At 41.0% G+C, this 24,287-nt stretch overlaps 1 protein-coding gene across 8 annotated transcripts in view; it reads left to right on the forward strand.

Annotated features, from left to right (window-relative positions):
* AUTS2 (activator of transcription and developmental regulator AUTS2) overlaps positions 1 to 24,287 on the forward strand; it is a 939,222-nt gene that overhangs the window by 645,341 nt on the left and 269,594 nt on the right. For 7 of the 8 annotated variants that reach the window (XM_050929475.1, XM_050929479.1, XM_050929478.1 and 4 more), the window contains one exon: positions 18,211 to 18,240. In XM_050929475.1, the coding sequence (XP_050785432.1) occupies positions 18,211 to 18,240 (30 nt within the window). Of the gene's footprint in view, positions 1 to 15,859; positions 15,888 to 18,210; positions 18,241 to 24,287 lie in introns of those variants that run through there. The other variant, XM_050929483.1, reaches the window with a different exon arrangement.

The raw sequence follows: 24,287 nt of genomic DNA on the forward strand, positions 1-24,287 counted from the left end.
TCAGCAAGAAAGACGTACAGAATATGCTAAGTGCATCTTCCCACCGGCTTAAGGAGAGACGTTTGCATTCAGTCATTTGGATACATTGCTTTGAAGTGTCAAAAATAACATAGAATTTGGTTAAAAATTTGAATTACCCCCTCAAAAAAACCCTCAAAAACACAAACCCACATCTCGGGAAACCATTTATATATCTCATAGTAGCCAGTTTATGAGAAGGAAGAGAGATGCCTCCTGTACGCAGACACAGATGAGTTATCAAAGCCAGCCTCTGTGGAGAGACAAAGAGAGTAGCAGCAACTCTTCTGGAAGAGCGATATGGTTTCCCTTCGCTTCACCTTCATTTGTTTTATTTTAAAAGGTTATTGTTTTGGGCATTGGTAAACATGTAGAATCCTGTACAACTCAAATCCTGTTAGCTGTGAATTACGTACTGGTTGCACAGACGCAAGCATGTATTCTTACCAGGTGGTTTTATCTTAATGTTGCTGGAGCAGGGACCCACTTTCATAGAGAGGAAACTGGTAGATAGTTTCTGTTTCTTTATTACAGTGGCCAAGTAAAATAGGAAAAATGAAAATCTACCTTCAAGTAGTGCCTGTGCTGCTTTTGCTATATGCCTACAGATTACTTTTTGTCTGCATCTTTCACTGCCTGCCTCTTTCAAAGGAAATCTCAAAGTTGGAGGAATGATAGCTGTATGGTTAAGGCAAGAGTGCTAGTCTGGGCTCTTCCTCAGACTTCCTATGTGACCTTGAGCAAGACACCGTCTTTTTCTGCCTCAGTTTCCCCATTTGGTAAACTAGGCGTAAAAACACCTTCAAAAGGAAGGGTTGAGAGGCTAAATACTTAAGTGTGCTGAGACTTTCTGATGGAAGGTGCTATACAGGTGGCAATAAATAAATAGAAGGAGTTGGGGATGAGGCTAAGTGTGTTTTTATTAAGTAAACACATTTTTAAACTGTCTGTGAATGCAAGGGACGGCGAATCTGTTGTGATCATCAGAGTATTCCTCATTTCAGAAGCTTGCTGTCAAAATCACTCCCTTGCAGGGAGATGGGAACATTCCAGTGCAGCTACCATCTATAACTCTTTGAGGAACTGCTGTCTCTCTTCTACTTTCTTGAAAGGATTTCATTGGCGAGCAGTGTGGATTTCATCTCGAATTTCACATAGATCTCACCTGCGTCTTTTTATGATCGCTGCCATGCAGAACAGCTCTGTTGTATTTTCTTCTAAGATTGAAATCAGTTGTTCAGATTCTTCTCAGAATATTTTTGCAGCAGTTCCACACATTCATATTGATGGCTTCATATCATTCTTTCTCGCCTCCTGGATTTGTAAATTACAATGAACCTCTTGTCCTAGACCTTTTTATTGTTTACTCCAAAATGTAGTGGAGTTGAACAGCAAAGCTCAAATACCTTTTAAAGAAGTGCTGTTCATGCAAGGTGATGAAAATAGATCTTGTGAAACTGCACAAAGCTACACATGGAACAACAGCAACACAGGAAACCATTCTAAAATAAAAAGATTTCTCTTAATCACATGTCAAAATAATGAAAAATGAAACAAGAAACTTTTCCAGTACAAGGCTATCATCAATGGCCTTGTACATTCCAATGGCATCAGAACTGTGTGTTGTCGTTGGGGACTTTTCAAGGGGAAATATGAAGGGAATTTTTACACCTCTGATTTGTTGGTCAATAGATACACAAACTAGCCTTCGAGTAGAAAATGGAGAGATCCTCTAGAGAGAGACTTAAGGATTCATAGATTTTTAAGGCCAGAAGGGATCACCCAGTTTGAACCCTATATAACATAGGCTAGAGCACTTCCATGAATTAATTCCTACTTCCAGGCCAATAGTTGGGGTTGAACTAGAACATATCTTGTAGGGAAAAAAATCCAATCTTGATGTAAAGGTTTCCAGTGATGGAGGCCCCTGGTAAGCTGTTACAGTGGCTAATTACCCTCACGGGTAAAAAACTTGCATCTTATTTCTAGTCTGAATTTGTCTAGCTTCAGCTTCCAGCTGTTGGATCTTCAACTTCCAGCCCTTGTCTGCTGGATTGAAGAGCCCTTTTTTTATTGGATTTCTGTTCCCTATGTAGGTACTTAGATTTGATCCAGTCACCTCAGAACTTTTCTTGATTAAGCTAAACACGCCACCACTTTTCACACATTTCCCCCACATCACTTTTCAAAATTGGTTAGAAAATGAGAATCTGATAAGAAACACAACAGTTCAGGGAGGAAAAAGATTTTAAGGGTGTCATAAACAGATAGTTAAGGGTTAATAGAACAGGAGTACTTCATGTCTCTTATGCCGGTAAAGGGTTAACAAGTTCAGTGAGCGTGGCTGTCACCTGACCAGAGGACCAATCAGGGGACAGGATACTTTCAAATCTTGAGGGAGGGAAGTTTTTGTGTGTACTGTTCGTTTTTGGTGGTGGTTCTCTCTGGGTTCTGAGAGTGACCAGATGTGCAACCAGGTTTCTCTCCAGTCTCTCTGATACAATCTCTTATATGTCCAGAATAGTAAGTACTAGGTAGATAAGGCGAATTAGGTTTATGTTTGTTTTCTTTATTTGCAAATGTGTATTTGGCTGGAAGGATTTTAATTTGTACTTGTATACTTAGACTGGGAGGGTATTCCCAGTGTCTATAGCTGAAAGACCCTGTAAAATAATTTTTACTGTTTTTTCTTTCTTTAATTAAAAGCTTTTCTTGTTTAAGAACCTGATTGCTTTTTTTATTCTGTGAGACCCGGGGGGATTGGGTCTGGATCCACCAGGGAATTGGTGGGGAGAAAGGAGGGAAGGGGAGGAGAGAGGTTAATTTTCTCTCTGTGTTAGGATTACTTTCTCTCTCAGGGAGAGTCTGGGATGGGGAGAGAGGAGGAGGGGGGAAGGTGAATTCTCCTCTCTGTTTTAAGATTCAAGGAGTTTGAATCACAGCGATTTTGCAGGGTAACCCAGGGAGGGGAAGTCTGGGAGAGACAACGGTGAGGGAAAGGGTTTACTTTCCTTGTGTTAAGATCCAGAGGGACTGGGTCTTGGGGGGTCCCTGGGCAAGGTTTTGAGGGGACCAGAGTGTATCAGGCACTGGAATTCCTGGTTGGTGGCAGCGCTACAAGTACTGAGCTGGTAATTGAGCTTAGAGGAATTCATGCTGGTGGTACCCTATCTTTTGGATGCTAAGGTTCAGAGTGGGGAATTATACCATGACAAAGGGTATATTCCAATAGAAGGGACTTAATCTTTTGTGAATGAAACTTGCCTGAAATCTGGGAGGCTTTCTAGGGCCAGATATTCAAGAGGTCAAAGCTTATTATCTACAATTGGGATCAGATTTTCAAAAATGCCCAACACGTGTTATGACACTTATGGCTAGCACCCAGCATGCTAAGACCTTTTGAAAATCTAGCTATTTACTTTGGTGCCTGAGACCAAAGCTCTTAAAACAATCTAGTCTTCATTGTAAATGCTGAGCTCTCTTCTAAATTCTGATCCTAATAGCCAGTCGTCACATCAGAACATCTAGGTTTTGACTCTAGCTCCTTCGTTCATACCATAACCACTCAGCAATTGCACAGAAACGAGACACTGTTGGTCAGAGTCATGGGATGGAACCTATATGGCATCATTCCAACTATGGGGAAGCCCCTTTTGAAACTCTAGGGCTGTGTAGTTGTAGAGGACATGCCTGGAGAGAGCAGTGAGTGTTCACTTCACAGCATAATCTTCCTCAAGCCTTTGACTAATTCATTAATATTCTCTTATGCATGTTCTCCCTTGATGCAAAGTGATTTTCAGGATATCTGCAGACCGAGAACCAGTGCATGCATAGCTCCTTAGAGGTTTGTTCTCCAGTACAGAGGGATGAGCAGAGCAGAGACAAGGGACTTCTGCATGCATGCCTCAGCCCTCTGTAGATATCCCCAGGTATGCTTATATTCCCCATTGAACTTGGAACACCTGCCTGTTTGCAGGGATGCTCCCTGTGCTGGCTCAGTGTGTGCATGGAAAAACTATGCCCCTCTTCCCTTGACAATATGATTTAATGGAAAGTCCTTTATTTGTACTCAAAATGTCTCTTGGCCATTCTGTGGGGTTTCTCTGTGGAAGAGATTGTTTTTAACAGTGTGAAGCCTCTGTATTGCCACAATGGAAAATAGAACATATAGTCGGCCCTATCTACACCACAGTCAATACTGTACCAGCTATAGCCATATTTAAGCACAGTGGTTGCTAGCGAGGCTCTCACCTTTTCCCAGACTTGTGTGGACAGGGATAATTTTATCTGAGCACTGTGTTAAAAGCCTGCTATTAAAACAGTGCTAAACCTTGTCTGTGCCCGGAAAATAAGGAGTTGTAATTTACCACCAATGCTAACAGTGTAGGCTGTAATAATTATATAATACAAGGTTCAGGTATTTTACCACCTTGCTGTGGTGGTAAGGTTACATGACACAGCAGTAGAAAAAACCACTTCTCTTACTACAACTTTCTAGAGCTGCTCTGCTAGTGAATTGAAAGTCCTGTTTCTCGTAGCATATATACATTAAAAGACAGCAGTCCCTGAACCAGAGGTCTTGTCTGGTTCTTGCCTACAGCTTCACCTTTTCTGTTACCACTGGAGCTGCACCTGTTGAGTTCCACTTTTCCTTATATAGACGTAGCCATGGACTACAATACCTAGACCAAGGTGGAATCTGCAAACCACCAGTGATCTGCAGAAATAAATATTTTGAGAGCCAAGTAAAAGGGAGATTTTTGGTAGAGGAGAGAAGGTGGGTCTATAACAAGGTCTCTGTCCTACAAACAGATCAGCAGAATGAAAAAGTTGGTGTACCTCTGGGTGTTAAACACGATTGCAGCCAGTACAGTTCTGTGGGCAGTGTGAACGGTACCCAGCATAGCTTTCTGACTACATCAATTTTACCATGTGATTAGCAAGTGAAACAGTAGCCAGCAAATGAGCCCTGAGCAGTGGGTGCTGTAATGGGTGGTGTCTTTCCCTGAATATTAATTTACTTTCCTTTTCTCCTACCACTCCAAGACTAGCTCAAGGTTCCTGACTCCAGATTTATAAATCTCTTTTCTACTCCCATGATTTTAATCAGGGATGTACAATTATTCTTACCTCCAAATAGAGAAACTCAATCCCTGTTTTAAATTCAATTATTGTATTAGCAGCATTGGGAACAAAAATAATATATTTGTTTTCTAATAAGTGATTACGGATTCCAAATTACTGCATACAGTATGTCAAAACAGTAAATTCGAGACAGGCAGGCCAGAGTGTGCCTGTCTTTGCAATTTGTATTTGCTTGCTGGAGATTTACAATAATCATCCCCCTCCCCTAGGTATAGCACAGGCAATTTAATTTATAAATCATACAAAAAAGATAGACAACTATAAATAATAATAATATATCACAACTCTGCCAGTAATTAATTATAAAGTAGAGAGAAGAAAAGAGAGAAAATCAACAACCAAGAAGCCAGTTTACAGTGCAGAGCAAACAGACTCAGTTATTTTCTAATATTATGATAATCAGGAGCATTTATGGCAGCTTGAAAGCTGCCTATAACACAAATAAATCATTTTGTCTCCGGTTATATTTATAGCTTCCATCTATAACTTAGTTAAGAGTTTTTTGGTATCTCTTAAGAGCCCATTATTCAGAGGTTTATAGCTCAGCTGTTAAGGTCTCAGTCCTCAGGATCAATTGATATGGGTTGTTTTCAGGTTGATGATGATTATTAATTATTATTATTATTATTACTTGTCTTTATTTACTACACAGTTCTGTTTAAATGGCTTCACCCATTTTAAAGTTCTGGGATTAGAAAAGCTAACTTGGTTTTGGTTTTGTGGATTTTTTTTCTATTTTTTCTTCTTGAAATCATTACGTCTTAGAAGTCAAATAACTCTCCCTGGATGTGAAGCTTAGCACCAATTTTGTTCTCAGAGTTGCTACAGCCCGTTATGGCAGACACCCACTGTGCTCTCTCATTAAGCTTTTACTTTGTTTATTTTTTATTGTTTTCTAGAGTCTATAGTAGAAGTAATTTTAGACTGAAATATATTTTGCTTTAGATGCTTCCATTGAGCTGGTCGAGGATGAGCTAAAATTATTGGTTGAATAATGCATTGTTCATCAAAGACCTGATCCAAATCTATTGCATCCTTCCTTTTCTTTTTCTTTTGTATTATTATGTAAAAGTATTACATAGCACCAAAAATGCCCAACTGAAGTCAAGGCTCCATGGTGCCAGTCACAGTACAAACAGATAGCGAGACAACCCCTCTCCTGAAGAGAGAGAGTCAGAAGTTGAAAAGTGGAAGAGGGAAGCAGTGGCACAGAGGAGTAGAATGACTTGCCTGAAGTCATGCCATAGGTCTGTGGCAGAGTCAGGTCGCTTGACTGCTACTCCAGTGCCTTCCCTAAAGGCTACACAGCCTCTCAACACCTACTGCAGTCTTTTGATGACTCCAGTGGGAGTTGGATCAGGACTCCAATGTATTACTGGACCAATAGCATATGGCTAGCTTTGGAGGTAGTTAATAATTGAATTATGGGGAGGAGGAGATCAAGTCATGTATTAGGTAAGTAAAGACATTTTTCACTGACTACATAATTCAACTAATAGCACATGACCAGCTCTGTTACTCAGAATGCATCTTAGCATTTTAGAAAATAAATACTTAAAAATTAGCTGAATGATTAGCTTCAACAAATTCTATCAGAGAGTCAGGCAAGAAGTTCCCAAGTAGAGCATTGACCTAGAGTGGCTGCAATCTTCTTAGTTGTCTTTTTAATAAGTCATCGAGGCCTCAATATTCCCTAGTTATTCCCTATCAGATCTAGGCATCACAATGTTTACTGTGTGACAATCTTATGTCATTATCAAAGGCAAAATGGCAATCATTGTATCCATAATCTTTTCATGGTGGAGTCTCCAGACACATGGTTAATTGTGATTGGCTAGAATTCCCCTGGATTAAACCCTTAAATGGTTAAGAACCTCATTGAAACCAATAATAGTTTGAAGTTTTGTAATGAGTTTTTTTTTTCTTATTTTCACTACTTGAAAGTATTAGAACCGCTCAACAGCCATCCCAGATCTATAAATCATTATTGGAGTGTGCGTAATTTATAATCTTTGCTTTTGAATCTTTTTATTTATTTTAATCTCCTCTGCCTTTTTTTTCAGTCCTTACATATGCATAGTTTTCTAGTTCACCTTCCAAGGAGCTAAGATCAAGACACTTAAAGTCAGCGAAGTATCTGTTTAGGAACTAAAGTAGGCTGTCGAAAATAGAATAACAACATGCTTTAACCTACTGAGAGAACCTTACGCAGACAGAGACCATGCCTCTTACTAGCTAATGTAACAGCTGGTCTCTACTTCTGGAAAAAGTAGAGTAGGCACCATTTTAAAAATATACCACTTAATCATATTTCCTATACTTCAAATATCCTAATGAATACAATCAAAAAAGTATAATGTGGTTCTCTGAATAGGGACTATGTAAAATGGTATCTTATCCACAAGAGCTGCTCTCTTCGTGTGTCTAGTCCTAGCTGCTGACTTTAAGGATAAAATTATTACTTTTAATGCCATTTATTCCTGTGGCCAGTGCAGCGAAGAGCGGAAAAGTGAGCTAGAGCCTGTGCATCATTAACAGAATTATTTTCTAAAGATTGGATTTTCCCAAATCCTATTGAATTGTAATGAGAATTGGGTGCCTGATGCCTTTTGGCCCCAGCCTGAATTCAAATTGTGGGGCCAAAATTTGCCCACAATCTCACCTAAAAAAAAACACAGTGAGGAAATTGGGATCGTGCAGGTGACCCTGGTGGCAGAAGGTGTCCAGAACCTTTTTTTATGGAGGTGTTGGTCGCAACTCCATAGTTAAGGTTGAGTTCTGCTTTGCACAGGGATTCAACCTCTTTGTTATGCATAAAAAATACAATTCATCCTCTCCAAACTTAGATCATTCATTCTTATAGTACAGAATGAATTTTCTGAGAATAGTGGTAGTAAATACATTAATTATTTTGAGTAATACTAGTCTACGGCTTCAGTGCTCTGGCACAGTGGAACTCTGTACAATAAGGGTAAAGCTCATCTGTGCAGGAGATGCTTTCTTGGGGATCGGCCCAAGACTGGTGTGAACTCCCCAAGGAACTAAGGACCATCACAAACCTCACCACCTTCTGCTCTAAGTACAAGGCATGTTTGTTTGCCTTCTCTAAATTAAACACAGAGCAACACTGGTGTATGTATATTCATTTTTTTTCCAAAACAAGACTCTCCCCACACGTTTATCTCCCTGTTGAGAGGATGAGAGAACAAACACGTGACAGATGTTAGTCATCTTCCTTAATGCACTACTGGAAGACTTCCGGATGCTATGGTGATGAGCATCATACAAGAACTTATAGAGAATAGATTAGAACGCTCTTAATCAATAAGATGACAATCAGTTAAGGACCAGGTTCACTAGTACACATTGGCTGCTTTGTGCTATTCTGGAGGTAGCTATTGTGCTCTAGCTGTTATGAGGGTCAATCTATCCATTAAAAATCAGTTCAATCTTATCTGAGATCACAAACACTAATGAGTCAGACAGTTACGGAATTCCATCACTACAGGGCAGAGTTAGGATTATTAGAGTTTCTTAACTGTACTTCCGTATCTTAACGTATTTGGATTTCTTTTAAGTTAAACCTTAATTCTAAATCTCCCGGGTTTGTAATATTTGGTTTTAGGGTAATTTCACCATTCCAACAATGCTTTTTTACCATCAGGTTACTAATATGTAGTCTCAACTTTAGCTCTTTCTTGACTTAGGGTTTTTGTTTTTGTTTCTTTCTCTTGCAGTTACTTTCTCTTGCAATTTCATCTTTCAATTAGTGATGATGATGATGAAGAAAGGAAGAACCCATCTTATCTTGACTCTCAGGTCCCAGGCTAAGTGTGCAGGGCTAACAGTTATTCAGTGGGAGTTCCATGTGAGTCTCTGAGGTCAAAATCTGGCCATCTGACAATTAGGAAGCAGTGCATCTGAGAAGGCCACAGGCAGGTACTGAAGCCAGACCTGCAATACAGATGCCTTCAAGGGTTTGGTTGCTGCTGCCACATGGCTTTCATTTGTAGTTTCTTTTATCGAGCACAGTTTTTAAATTAGGATGGTTGCTTCACTGTAAGGATGTACAAATGACTTGCCTTCACCTGTCAAGCATGATCCTTGTATTTTACCAGGCCCATTATGAACGCAATCTTTCTGTCGAAAATTTGCATACCTCCTTTCTTGAAAAGTAATGACAGCAATTTCTTTCCCTGCTCTCACTTTCTGAGTGTCTCATTTAACAGCACCTGTGAAACCGACAGGCACAGAGATGAGAAGTGAAAGAGAGCAGTTGATTAAATCATCATCAAGTCGGGCCTCAGAAAGTCAATTCTGCTTCCCGTCTGCAATGATATCCTTTTATCTTAAAGTAATGAGCTATGGCACTTTTGCATCGGGTAATGCGATAAGTTCTATTAGCATGTTCCATTTGCTTCACAAGCAAGGGCAAGTCATTTCAGCAAGCTCATATCACTGCAATCAAAGCAATTGGCTTCACAGGCAGAGAAGAAAGAGGAAGGGCTCAGGGTGATTTTTATGGATCACAACACAGTGGAAAAAATAGACTCTTGTATTATTTTAACCCATAACATGCTTTGCTTTTTGTCCATCAACACGGCTTGCTTTCATTAGCCTGTACAGCATATGGAAGACTCAAATGCTAGACAGAACCATTGGTCTAAGTTTGGGATGGATGAAAAAGGGACCCTTCTGGCTAGATCACTGTTAGGCACTTACTGCAACTGACAGTGATTAGTTCAGTTCTTTGTGGTTAACGTATTCTTAGAGTATTGATGCATCTTATTGTTGTTAGTTAAACACTGAAAGAGTGCTCATCACTGTGGAGGGATGCAAAATAAAGACAGTTCCTGCTCCAAAGTGCTTTCTGTCTAAAAGACAGTCATAAAGAAGCAAAGATACACTGGGAGTGCCAGAGAATGGAATAATATGGAGTAATTTTTATTTAGGAAATGATGGTGACTTGATGAATCGGAACAAGGAAGTTATTGCATCAAAATGGCTCATGGGTTCATTTTACTGAGTGGCTGGGGTTGGAATTTTCAAAATGGATTGTGAGAGCTAGGTGCCAGCTCCTATTGGGTGACCAGTGGGATTTGGCGGCCTAACTCATGCATGTTCCTTGGGAAATGCCACCCTGAATTCTTTGTACCATCATTACTTGTTGGGTATGGCTTCTGTAAGAGCCAATTAATCTTTCACTGAAGTCAATGGGAGTCTTTCCGTTTACTTCAGAGGGAGTTGAATCAGGCCCTAAGCATTGCTGGGAGAAACGCAACAATGGGTAGCCCTGGTGGGAGACAGTTAAGGGGAAAAGTAAGCGGCACTCTTTCTCCTGATCCCCCTGAAACAAAAGGATAGCAAAGAAAATATGGTGTCTCAGAGGGTGCATCGGGGGCGGTGTGCCTTTTATATATCACCCCTTACTCAGTACTGTGCCTAAAGGAACCATCTAGCTATAGATTATTCCTGTTCTCTCTGTGTGAAATTCACCCCTGTGCGGGTGGCCAGAAGAAAGCCTGTGCACCACTTAAATTCTGCTTCAGTCTTCAAAGTAGAGCAAAGTGATCCTGGAATCAAAACAGGGTTTAAGTGGATCTCCATTGTAACATGTACCTCATGCTTGCCCTCTGCACCAGGTGAATTCCATCCTTTGTCTAACTAAACCACTGTATTCGGTACTCTAAGTTATGGCTACCGGGCACTGTTTTCAAAGGCTTCCGGGCACATGTACCTGGAACGCTCGTGCCCTAGAAAATCACACATGCACAGTCAGCAATCTCAAATCTTCAGTTCACTGATGACATTGACGGCCTGGCAGGCAGCGAAGATGAACTTGCCAACCTTGTGAAATGATTGGATGAAATCTCCGCAAAATATGACACATACAGAGAAAACCAAGCTGATGACAAACAAACAAACGTGACAGGATCTGCTCACCTTCACTGTCAGTGGACAAGAGCTGGACACAGTGAAACAGTTCAAGTATTTGGGGGCAATCATCACTGATGAAGGATCAAAGGCAGAAACTGCACAAACAGCAGCAGCAGTGGCAAAGTTAAAGCCAATTTGGAGGAATAAGAACAACTCTCTGGAATCCAAATTCATACTGCTGCACACCACAGTCATCTCCTTCATTTTTCCATGTGCATGCGAGACATGGACCCTTACGGCAGAACTTGAATGGAAAATACAGTTAGAGATGAGATACTTCTGTAAAATCTTGGGCATCTCCTACTTTCACCTCGTCACTAATGAAGAGGTCCACAACATCATCACCCAATGCAGTGGGTCATGTTAAGACCTCCTGACGACCACGAAGAAGCACAAGCTGAAGTGGTGTGGGCATGTAACAAGATCATCTGGCCTATCCAAGATCATCCTCCAAGGAACAGCACAGGGGAAGAGAAGAAGAGGTAGACAGAAGAAGAAATGGACTGACAACATAAAAGATTGACAGGAATGGACTTTGCAGAGACTCAAGCATTCGGGGGTGGAGACAATTGGTTGATTGATCATCAGTGATGGTTCCTCAATGACCAATGCAGCTATGGGAGTAGTGATGATATGCATGTACACACACACACACATATATATGCGCAAAGATTGACCTACTTTATTTATGTTTTCTTTTTTGTGGACAGTAATAAACTTTACTGGATTTTTTGGCTTTAATCTTCGAACAGTAATTGTTTTATTTAGACTGCTGATCAGACTTATTTGTTGTGCACAACTCTTGAGGACCTAGAAAGAGCAATTAATTGTCATTTTTCACCTAGTGGTCGGTGGGAGGACTTCAAACAGCTTATGGTCCTAGGTTTTCAGCCATTTTTTCTGAAGGGGCCAAAATAATTTTGAATTCCAAAAATGGTACCTTTCATAAGTGCAGAGATGGTTTTGATAAAATAGAACCCAGATAAAAGGCCAGCATTGGAATTCCTTGTTCAAACTTTGGTGGTTTGGATAAAACAGAACTTGCAGCTGAATAACCCATTACTTTAGTTTTGCAAAAACAAACCCTAAACCACCTCAGCCCACCTGTATCTTAAAGACAGACTTTACGAGAAATTGATGTTAATTGCTTTGGAGAATGTGACATGAACTAATTTGCAGTTCACTACATCTAAGATTCTACGGTCAGGAGTACCATGCTGAATGCTCCTTGCAGGTAAAGCCAGAGACAGGAAAGAAAGTCAAAGTTCACCCTTGGCTTCTTCATGAGTCTCGTTGTCTCTGTTGCATCAGTTAGAAAATTTGCCTGTGTATTCTGTCTGTGTCTCCTTTAATCTCAAAGATGTTTTTTCTTGGAAGCAGAGGTCTAAGTGTATAACTGAAATATAATCCCTCTGCCCTTTCTTGAGGCTCACAGTCTGTCACTGGTGGATAGATGGGCAAGAATATTGCTAATGTCAGTGTGAGCTAGGGGTGAAAGTAATATAAAAGTCTTAATGATACGGGGGCCCGGCTCTGGGCCCCTGAAAGTGGCGGGGCCTCAGACGGAAGGAGCGGGCCTGGGTGTCAGCCTCCCCAAGCCAGCTCTTCCGCACTGCCCAGCCCATGCCGCCCAGGGATCCGACCACTGATGTAGTAGCGGGGGCAGCAGCTGGGAGCCCTGGGCCCTTTTAAACTACCAGGCCTTGGGGCAGCTGCCCCTCTTCCCCCTCCTTCTCCTCTGTGGCCCTGGGTGGGGGGGCAAAAGGGGCAGCAGTGTTAAAGCGCTGTCACGGCTGTGTACCAGCAGTCACTTACTGGTACGCCTTATGGCAGAACTTGAATGGAAAATACAGGTAGTAGAGATGAGATACTTCTGTAAAATCTGGCCCAGATTCACCTCTAGTGTGAGCATGGCTGAGGCCTGGGTTTGCCCTCATTTTCTTCAGATTTCTTTTCTTTTCAGCATACAGTTGAGTAGCATCACTTTGCTCAGCACAGGTACCTCAGTGGTGCTGATTTATTTGGTGGCAATGATAAATGGATTCAAGATACAGCAAAGTCCATAGAGGGAAAAGAAGAACAATGCCCTCATCGGTGTCATTGTACATGATATATTCAATGACTGCCATTTTCTGCACACGAGTGCATTCAATCAGTGAGGTACACAGAATTCCATAGTGAGGCTTCAGCCTGAATAAGCTGGTGAGACAGCTCAGACCTTTACTCAGCTTGATTTGCACCAGGTCTCTCAAGCTATTAAAGTGGGCCCAAATTATAGTTCTATCGTGACAGGATGACTGATTTCTGAAAAGTGGAATTGGGACAGCTTTCACTGTGCAGGAAGTGTGGGAGGTTTTAACCTTTACTCTCCGCAGCTAAGGCTGTGCTGCCTCCTTTGAACCAACTCTCAGCTTTCTAGCCTTCCTCTTCAAAATGCAACAACACTCATTAAACCCCAACACTGAGACAGAGAACTTTTCTATTTTTCAGGTATGTACTCTCACTTATTGGAGCAGATGAATTAACTGGATCTGTAATTCTATTTATGCAACAAGGACAGATGGAGAGCAGCATATCTCATGATCCTGAGCTGTCCTAATAAGTTTTTTAAAGGTTGTCTGGAACACAAAGGGGAGCAGTCAGGACCGGCGCTAGAGTTTTTTGCGCCCTAGGCGCATGGCCATTTCGCCGCACCGCTCCCGCGGCTCCGGTGGAGCTGCCGCAGCCAGTTCTGCGGAAGGTCCGTTGGTCCGCGGCTCTGGTGGAGCTGCCACCAGAGCCGTCTGCCACCCTCCCCCCCCCGGCAAAATGCCGCCCCCAAAAAATCCTGGCGCCCTAGGCGATTGCCTAGTTCGCCTCAATGGAAGCGCCGGCGCTGGGAACAGTACATTTTTTTTGTCAGTTCAGAACTCTTGCAAACTGGATGTTGCTTCCTCACTTCAGAAGGCTTCTAGAAAAACAAATTTGCAGCAGTGCATGCATATAAACGCAGGTTCATGGGTTACCAAGATGCAATTCATAGTGAGGAACTGTTCACGTATGCTGTTGGTCTCAGTGCTTAGTTGCAGAAGTGCTGCAAAATGAGGCTTGAATACTAGTCCCTTGACATGGGGACTGTGAGGCTACATAATAAAGGTGCCCATTTTGAACAAGCTGATGCTGGTCTGATATTACTGTTGTAGTTTTGAGGAGTGCTGATAATGTTCTCTGTAGTATATAGAAATCAGGAGTGATTGTGCATTTTCCATATGCATCACAAATAAATACAACATGTTGATAGAAATAAAGCTTCATTTGCTCACATGTGAGTGGAGCTGAACGTTGAGGGAGTGAGATCGGCATAGCCTAAAGACCAGAACAGCCCTTCTGGGACAGGCCAGTTCTTCTATTTCCACTATTTTTCTGCATTTCTCTTGTTCCTTCTGTCTGAGAATCCCAAGCATTTAACAAACATTAATGTGTTTTAGTTTCGTTATTCTCTTGTGAAGTAGGCAGATATTTTTATCCTTATTTTACAAATGGGAAAAAAATGGAGGCATTGAACAATTTAGCCCTATGTTTTCAAAAGTGTCCACTAATTTTAGGAGGTGATTAACTACAGACATTCAAGGTTTGCTTTTCAGAGTTTCTGAGCATCTGCAGCTCCAGCTGAAGTAAATGGGAACTGTGGGTACTTCGAAATCTCTGGAAAAAGGTGCCAGAAATGGAAATGTGCAAATCCTTTGACCGCCTTTGAAAATTTGGGCCTAAGCGACTTGCCCAACAGCACACAGTGAAGCTGTTCAGATCCAAGAAGAGAACAGTTGCCCCAACTTCCCGTTCTGAGCCATAGCAACAAACCTATTCTTCCTCCTATTAATATCTTCAAGGTTTCTATGCAAATAAATGGCTCCGTTCTTTTTCATGAAAGGTGGGGGATCCTGTGTCTTTTATCCTCAAGAAGCCCATTTAACATTACAATGCAGCACACTCTGGGCCAGAAACACGTGTTAAATGAACATTTAAACTCAACACAGCATGTAAATCCTCTTCCATCTCCCGCCCTTTTTTCCCTCCCGTTCTTTCATAAAGCTGCCCATAACATTCAGCTATTGAAACAGCTCTACAGGACTGTGGGTCTCTTTCCCTTGCTCCTTCTCAACAAAACCTCTTTGAGTGAAATAGATGCCTTGTGTATGCAGGACTCCTGGCACTTTATGAAGTGTATTAGGAGCCAGGCTAGGCAAACGTTAGGAGCTGTTTGCTGAGTGCATTTATTGCCTTTGCATAATTTATGAGCTGTAGGGGTTTGACCATCATTCGTCTCTGCCAGAGGCTGGCACTCAGGGCTCTTGAGGATGGAGCTGTAAATTGGCTGGGGCGCTCCTGCTGAGCTCACGGCAAAGTCCTCCGGTCAGTATGGGAATTTAATACCAGGAAAAGAGCTGTTTTCTCAGAATGCCATGTGGGCCCCGGCACAGCAGAGGCTTTTTTGTCAGACAGAGTGACTGGCCAAATCGCGAAGCTGTCAGTCGCCGGGCATGTTGTGAAGGGAGCCTGAGCATTTTTAATCAACTTGGCACCCGTGTTGCTTCCATAATGGGCACCAGTAGGTCTCAGTCCTTCGCCATATGTTTAACTCTGGAGACAAGGTGCTTCTGGGTATAGCCATAATTATTTGATGCAGAACTAAGCGGACCTTGAAATTAGAACTGGACTGTCTGAAGGCAGGAGGCTTAACGCTTTGATGGAAATAACCGTTCCCATGGATGTTGTTTCCCGAGCTTTCTCTGCAACATCTCTGGAATGTAGGTAAACATTGTGCTGGGAAATTCAGAGGTCATTGATTACTTCGCCAACTTGAAGTTGTAAGAGATTATGGGGGGACCTTCCTACCAGGTGTTCCCCTTCCCCTCCTTGTGGCGGCGGGGGGGAGGACCAAAAACAATCCATCTGCACACCTCTGAACCTGGGAAAAATCCCTTAAACGCCAAAAGATGGAGAGGCATGTAAAACGATTTGTTGCTGTTGTCAATTCACAACATGCCTTTTTGTGCTTGCTTCTTTTGGTTTATGACACTGAAAATAATAGTGGAGAAGGAGGCAGTGTGGGCCAATGGTTAGATTCTACCCTCAACTCTGGCTAGTTGAGTGATCTTGGCTAAATCATTTCCCCCTCCCTGCTCCCTTCTCTGTGCCTCAGTCTCTCCACTGTAAAACGGGGATTATGATACTTACTTTGTAATGTGCTCTGATATGCCGTGATGAAAAATGGTGTATGTTTTGGCATATAGGCAAACCTAGGGCATAGCTGGATAACTTTCACAAGGGATATTTATATGGAACTCAGTGGAACTTCTTATGTGCATAAGTGATTGCAGGATCAAATTCTATGGATGGGCGCAAGTTGAAAGGGGGAAAAAAATATAATTTGCTGTCTCCTCTCTCTGTCTGTCTGTCTCTAGTATAAAAATGTCATGTTACTTTTGTTAGTAACATAAACATACACTCCCTACACACACACACACACACACACACACACACACACACACAGCGGGCAAGCACAACAAACAAACAAATCCTACCTTGCTCTTTGTTTGAGGTTAAGTTCTGCTATAAAACTGTGTCTCATCTACCTGATCTGGTCTTTTTTCTTTATGTTATTCCGGTCACCACAGTAGCCAGGTGGAAACTAGAGTTAGATAAATCATTTTTTAATGAATAATTTGTTCAATGAATTTCACCTCTGTTCCTGTTTGGGAATTATCTGCAGGCAGATGGCAGTTTTCTGTAATTTATCCATTATTTGAAATTATTTGCCAGATAATATCTGTGAATAATTCTGAGCCATAGCTTGGTATTGAGTAGAGTGGTGCAGAGAAGGTAAACCAGGTGCTCCCATTTACTATCTCCCAGAAAAGAATTAGGAGAAATCTAAAGCAGTGAAGACAAAAACTTTTACAGTTATATTAGTTAGGAAAAGTGTATAATAAATGTAACTCCTCATGATTCAGGGCATAAACTGAGCACTAAGGCCCAGATCCTTAAAGATATTTTGGTGCCTAACTTCCATTGGCGTCCTGCCTGGGTTAGGAAGAAGTTTTCCCCATAGGTGTGGAATTGTATAATTGTCCATTGTGGCAGTCTTACTCTTTCCTTTGAAGCATCTGCTTCTTGCCACTCTGAGACAGGATACTGGAGCAGTGGTCTGAGTTGATAAGGCAATTCTTATGTCCCTTTTTTTACTGACTGTAAGAACATCAGTAGTTCAGGTAAAATTTGAACTTCTGCTTTCTTTTCCATACCGATTCACCACTTGAGGTTCACCCATTTCTAGCTGTGGTATTATTTGTGATATTTAAAAATGGAACAACTGAAAGAAATGTTTTGCAAGATAGACACCAGTGTGGTAATCAGCAATGTACAGTACAAGTGTTTACATGTCATCATCAGTCCCAGCTTAGGAGTCCAGAACATCTCACTGAATAAAGCCTTGATACATCATGTTTTCAGTTCCATTTTGATTTGTCTTGAGTCATCTGAATTTTTCAGTGAATCATCTGTGAGCAATGGCACCAAAGCGAGCCATCTACAGTAATAATGGAGTAAAATGGTAGACTTGTCCTGTGTATCTTCTAAGACAAACAAGTGTTGTCTAAACTGTTTCCATGTCCTGCCATTGACAAAATCTTTGCAGCCGATCTGTTGGGAGGCAGCATGATACCTACTTTTCATCAGATAAAGGAAGCAGCTAATATTTTTGCCTACTTTGTGATTTAATTTTGGTTTCTAACTGTCCTGATGCAACACCAGCTTCCTTGAATGTAAATTAGCGTGGCTGGGCAAATAGGACATATATTCCAAATGACTTTGTTGAATCATGGTAGTATTGTAACAGAAACAAAAATACAAGTATGGTATCCTTAACTACAAATGCTTTTTGCAAGGTGGGGGCGCGGAGGAATTCCTGTTACATAATAAGTGTTTTCTTTCCAAAGGAATTATAATTGCAGCCTAATGGACTATGTGTGTTTCACTCATTTTGAGAGTTTTGGTCATATCTTTTATCTCTGCATTGTTTTGGAAAGGTTTCTCTTATCCATGTTTATTTTTCTTCTTTTTCCATTTCAGTGTGACAGTGACAGTGATCAAGAAGAGAAGGTAAGCTGGGGAGAACTTGCAACCTGTATTGTTCGATGTCATTATGGGCACAGAGAATGTCTTGTTGGATTCACTTCTATTTTTCAGTTGTTTATCCGCATTTTGTTTTAGGACCTGATCCAGTGCCCACTGTAGTCAATGAAAGATTCTCATTGACTTCAGTGGGTTTTGGATCAGACGCTTTAGGGAAAGCTTTTCTAGACCATGAATTAGAGGCTCCACCTCCCGTTCTGAAACATATTAGTAACATAATTTGTGTGTGTAGGTTATGAACACTGCTTTGACCACTGGCCCTTTGTATAGCTGCATTTACCTTTTGGAAATGTGAACATGTCATGAACACAAGGGGACATATCTGCCAAGATCCATATTTGCGCTTTTAAATAGTCGTTTATCTATACTGTTGTTTGGTTTGCATGTGCACATGTAAGGTTCTGCCAGCCCTACAGGTTCATACATTTATTTTTGAGAGTGCCTCCATTGAAACAACGTTTGGAAACTGGGCCGTAAGGCAGATCAATCAATTTTCTTTGTAAAGGGCTAATGATCCCACCCTAAGAATCTTGGGGTAGGGTGTGTGTGGGAGGAAGTAGTTGTGCTGTTAAATATGTTAGGGAAGCACCAATTGATAAAGCTACTGTTGTTCATGATGCTAATAACTGTAGTAATTGCATCAGTGTATTTTCATGTGTCTAAATTTTTTCCTTTGATGTGAACAAACCTCTGTGTAACGTTCTTGCCTGTCAAAACAGATGATCATGATGGGGGAAAAAGGGTTTTAAAATGTCGTTTCTAGGTTGAATTCTGAGACTCTTGTGTGTGTGACGGGCCTGAAGGGGTGACCCCAAACTTTTTTTCTTTGTCAGTTTAACTGCTTTCTCCTCATCTTCTCTTCGCTGGGCACATTTGGGGAAGAACGTGGGGATGTCTGCTCCATGTGACTCCCTCACATTGTTTAGAGGGCAGTGACTAGTTCTGTGAACTGACTCCAAGAAGACGGAAGATGTGCTTTACATTGACACCGTTGTGTATCTCCACTGACACATCAGAAAAGAATCTGAGCATGTTGGGACATGCACAAGTAAACGACAGACTGCAAGGGCTCAAATTTGGTTAAGTTAATCAGTGATGTCCTTGTAAGGAGGAAGAAAAGGAAAACTCTCTCTCCCTGTGCCTTCAACTGCCAACTCTTTGGCCCTCAGCTTTTGATAACTTCCCAAACAGGGGATTTGTTTCTTTTGTGGTTTTTATAATCATTTGTTAACTATGATAAAACATACTATTTACTTGGGTTTGCGGCATTTGACTCCATTAATGATTTTTTTTCCTCCTACAAAGACTAATTACTAGAGTAAATCAGAGAATGACAACAGAGATGTGTGGTTTTGTTGTTTGGTTTTTTAACACAGAATATTAACCTGCATCTTTAGATATGAACTTCTAATGCATTATTATAAATTCTGCCCAATATAGCGATTATTCATTTTCGGAATATTCCTTATGTGGGGGAAGATGATAAACTGAGCATGGTACCTATGTTTATGCCATCTAGCACCATAATGTATTTTCCTTCCACTCCTATAGTTGCAGAGCTAACCTCTGCCAGTTTTCCTGATGCTTTTCTCTCTCAGCAATTTTGTGTATAAAGGCAAACTGAGCAGCTTTCAGGGACCTGGGTATTGACAATTGAGGGATATTTCTTCATTACAATACTGGAGAGAGGCTCAAAATGGCCCCTTTCACTGAATGTCCCAGAATTGGTGCAGAGAAAGTTTGAAATCCAAACCTGGATCTGAACTTGACAATTGATGCCTTGTCAAAGGGATGAGATTAAGTTGAGATGCAGATGTCCCTGGTTATTGAGGCAGTTCAGATCCCAGAACGAAACCCAGCTCTGAATTGTGCAGCTCAGACTCAATTCTGAAAGAGAGCTGCTAAACCTGGTGTATTTTTCGAGCCTACACTGGCAGCCTAGGCAGAGATATAAGGGCCTTGTTCTGCTGTTAATTTGAATTCAGCATATGTAGCCTGTTATAAAATGCAAGACATCATCATTTGAGCAGGTCAAGCATATTCAGATGAAGACAAATGGTGCTTATTTGATTTCCTTAAAATCAGGAAATGAAAAAAGTGCTCTCTGGAGAAATCATGTTCTGTCTGACTTAGATGATAGACCAAGGCATGTACCCCAGATAAGAACAGGCGCTTGTCTTGCGGTTTTTATCTCTGAAGGACGGTGAGGACTGTCAGCTCGCTGACATGTGCATTATCCATGTCATTTTAAACAAAGTGACCTGTAGAAAAGTGCACTCTGCCGTGACATGATAATGGGCTGCTGGATGACAGGTAAAGTACACACTATAAAGGAGGCTGTGCATTATTCCTTTGTTTAACTGACAAGTAGAAACTTCCTTCCTTCAGACAGGCAGGATCTTTTAGATCTCTTTCAATAGGACCCCTGAAGATTTTTGAATCCTTGTTTAAAATAAAATATTTCTTTTTTTTTTTAAGACCAAAAATTTCTATGAGAAAACATGCAGAGACAACAGATGGTACTTCGTAAGGGCCTGCCCCTGCAATGTGCTGACCATCTTCAGTTCTCATGGATGACACTGGGCGTTGAGGGCACTTAGCACATTGTTGCTTTAGAGCCTTGAACCAAACCTCTTGTACCCATTGGAAGAGCACGGATGTCAGCTTTGAGGTGCAGAGTTGGCGTTGCTGTTGTGCAATAATTGTCAAATCAGCCCTGGGTGGCCCTACTTTAATGCATTCTGATGTGTCTACAACTATTCTACTCCCAACACAAGTTAACGGTTCCATGAGAAGGCATGTGAGTCAGGGTAGGAAATTGCCTCTCAATGGGAGCTGCAGTCTTCATTACAAAAGCTCATGCTCTGCAGCATGGATCTACCATTGGCCAATCAGAAACGTTAGGGGGAGATGATTTTGTTTCACTTCGGGGTTCTTCGGGCAGATCCATGCTGGTCTCTATTGTTTATGAGAAATTTGTGCCCTCTGGCGAGTAGAGATGATGTGGGGTGTGTGTGTTGGGAGCAATGACTTACAGTGTGCTAATATAAAGAGGCCCCATGAGCCTGGATTAGAGTCAAAAATTGCAGGTCACTATAGTGCTTACTGTACAATGGAGTGAAGGACGTTTAAAGGCTGGCAAACTCAAACATGGCCACAAATACCACAGTGAAGAAAAGGAGCCCAGGGAAGAATTGGGGGAATGGGAGGCAGATACCCATAAGGACTGGTGGTAGAGAAGAAGTGCTGTACCTTAGGCTATCGATATCTTCTTTCTCAATTTGAAGATATATCTAGCTGTGTAAATCACTGATGAAGTTTGATACCTATTAGGTGATGGCTGTGCCCCCAATTCTCCTGCCCCAGCTTTTAACTGGAAGCTGCCAGAAACTAGAGTCCCTTTCTCTGTCTGTATCTGCCCTAGTATGAGACATTTAGTCCAGGCTTTTCTCTGGAAGAAACAACAAGGATATTTAATAGGAAGAAGATGCTGCTGTAGCTAAGGCTTGTGTCTGTGTCTTACTTTTAAGCCACAAGTTTCTGGACTGTATAGTCTCCTCACAGATATATATATTCTCCTTGTGATACATAAGGTCTCAGACCACAGCGCTCTGAGTATGCTTTCTGTTCTCCTGTTATAAATCTTTGAGAGTGGGCTATGTGCATGTGCACGCATTGATTTAGAGGATTCACATCAGAATCTGAATCACTAATGCTTAAAGAGATGGCAGTTGATGTCGCTTAATGTCCAGGGATCTCTTCAGCAAATACCACTGAGGATTCTTATTGAACCAAAAAAGCATGGATCTCATGAGACTCCTGGATTTTCCCCATTAAAAGGCCTGTCAGTCTCTTAGTCTGTGCAGATCTCCAAAGCTGGTGATCTAAAATAAGGGCAAGCTATTCCACAATGACATATTTAAGATCAACTGTGTTTTCCTCTGATATCAAGATTTAATTTTTAAAATTACACACATGGTAATTAATAGAGGAAAAGCTATGTGCAAATTAATTCATTTCTGTAAATAAATGGAATATTCTGGTTGATGAACAGACATGTTAATGGCTTAGAGACGCTAAGCTAAGGACCAAACTACTGTTTTTTCTTTCTTCTCTATTACCCTCCTCACAACCACTGTATTTAATTGAGCTGTTTTAGAAGCTAAGGGCCATATTTGAGGTCCTTTTAACATTTTTTTCTCAAACCTGACTTGGGAAATCATTTCATTGGCAGTGGGGGATTTCATTGCAGAGCATAACATGTTACCTAAGTTAGACTTTGGAAGGAAAATGTCTGCATCTACAGGATTTGTATCTAAGTTGTATATGGAAAATATGAGATGCCCAGTAAATGAAAATCACCATAACAATTTAATTTTGTACATAGCTCAGTGTTTTATGTTGCTGTTCCTGAATCATGCTAACCTGAATTCTGTGTGGGGTAGGTAATTCAAAATCTTACTGATTGCCCATGATGGTTTTGATCCAAGGTTCAGTGAAAACTGAGCGAGTGTTTCCATTGATTTAAATGGGAATTCGGTATGGATCTTGTATAGGACGGGTGGGAAAGGGGTTTACCTGTCCAAAGAAAAATATCAGGTCAATGTGTATTATCCCCCTGTGGAAAGTGAAATACACAGGATCAAGAGAAGAATAAAATAAAAAGATCTACTCCATGGCCAATTCAGGACTGAATGCTTTTATTTACCTTATGTAGCCCACTCTTGCATTGGTACTTTACTTGTCAGACTTCAGTATTTCTCTCTAGAGCCCCACTGTAGGCATCCTAGGAGCTGTGAAAAATCCTTTGCAGAATGTTATTTTTATGTCAATGTTTTTAATGATGAAGCGAACACATTTGATTACTTATAAAAAGCTATGAACATGAGTATGCTGTGAGAGATGATAAATCATAGCATGATCCATCATATGCATTCTAGATATACTTTTAAATTGCATATATAAAATTGTGTAAAATATTTGCTGTGTGTGTGTGTGTGTGTGTATAGTATATTTTGAAGGTGCTGCTGCTAAATTTTCTTGTTTGAAGGCTTTAGAGAGAGAGATTCTAATATATCTAATCTGTTACTGCATTTGGTAATTAAATGTTCCATGTTTGCAGTATTCCCTATTCTAAGTGCAGAAAAGAGCATACCTGGTAAAGTTGAATGCAGAGTACAAGCTGCTTATTTTAATGAAACCTACTGTATCGCATAGAGTTCTAAAATAATATAGATTTCTTGTTACTATTGTCCCTTTCTCTCTCCCTCTCAGCCTCTATCTCTCTTTCTCTCTGATAATATTTAGATAGGAATGGAGAATCAGTTCGAGGTAAGAAATGGTCTGAAACTTTGCCTCAAATAGTATCTTTACTGAGATTCAGAAAAATAATTGATTTCCTCATTGTTTCATTTTCTCACACCTCTATACTTCCTTGTTCCAGCATGAAAGTGCTGTGATTCAGCACAACCAGAAATTCTGTTTTTAGAGTTATTTCTGGCCCAACTGGAAATCTCCTGAGAGTCTTAAAAAATCCCTAGCCCAGAGTTGCAGATCCAAGACATCAGAAGGGTAATAAGCATCAAAAGTATGTTACAGTTATTGGAATGGACCCACACTGAAACCTGCAGTGTCCCATAATAAATTCCCATCCTAACCAAACTTTGTGGCAAGTTCCCTGACTCCATAATGGGCCAACTTCTCTTTCCTCACAAAACCCTCCTCTGGACCTGAGCTTTGCTACTAGTCACCAATCTGATCCTGACTAAATCCGTTCTCACCTCTGACCCTACTAGGATTTGCCCATCCATGATGCTGTTCCTCTGTGGTGTTCCTCCTTCTCTTGGAAATGGATAGAACACAGTAACTCAATCTCTCTTTATTTAAAAAAAAGAAAAGAAAAGAAAAAAAGAGGCCGCTTTAAATAAATAAATAAAGACCAAGCTAATTAACTGCTTGGCACTTGGCTTCCTTATGCAGGAGCTGTTGCCAGTAACAAAAGCACCATTACAAAT

Source organism: Gopherus flavomarginatus, chromosome 19 (assembly GCF_025201925.1).
Source record: "Gopherus flavomarginatus isolate rGopFla2 chromosome 19, rGopFla2.mat.asm, whole genome shotgun sequence".
Classification (NCBI taxonomy): domain Eukaryota; kingdom Metazoa; phylum Chordata; order Testudines; family Testudinidae; genus Gopherus; species Gopherus flavomarginatus.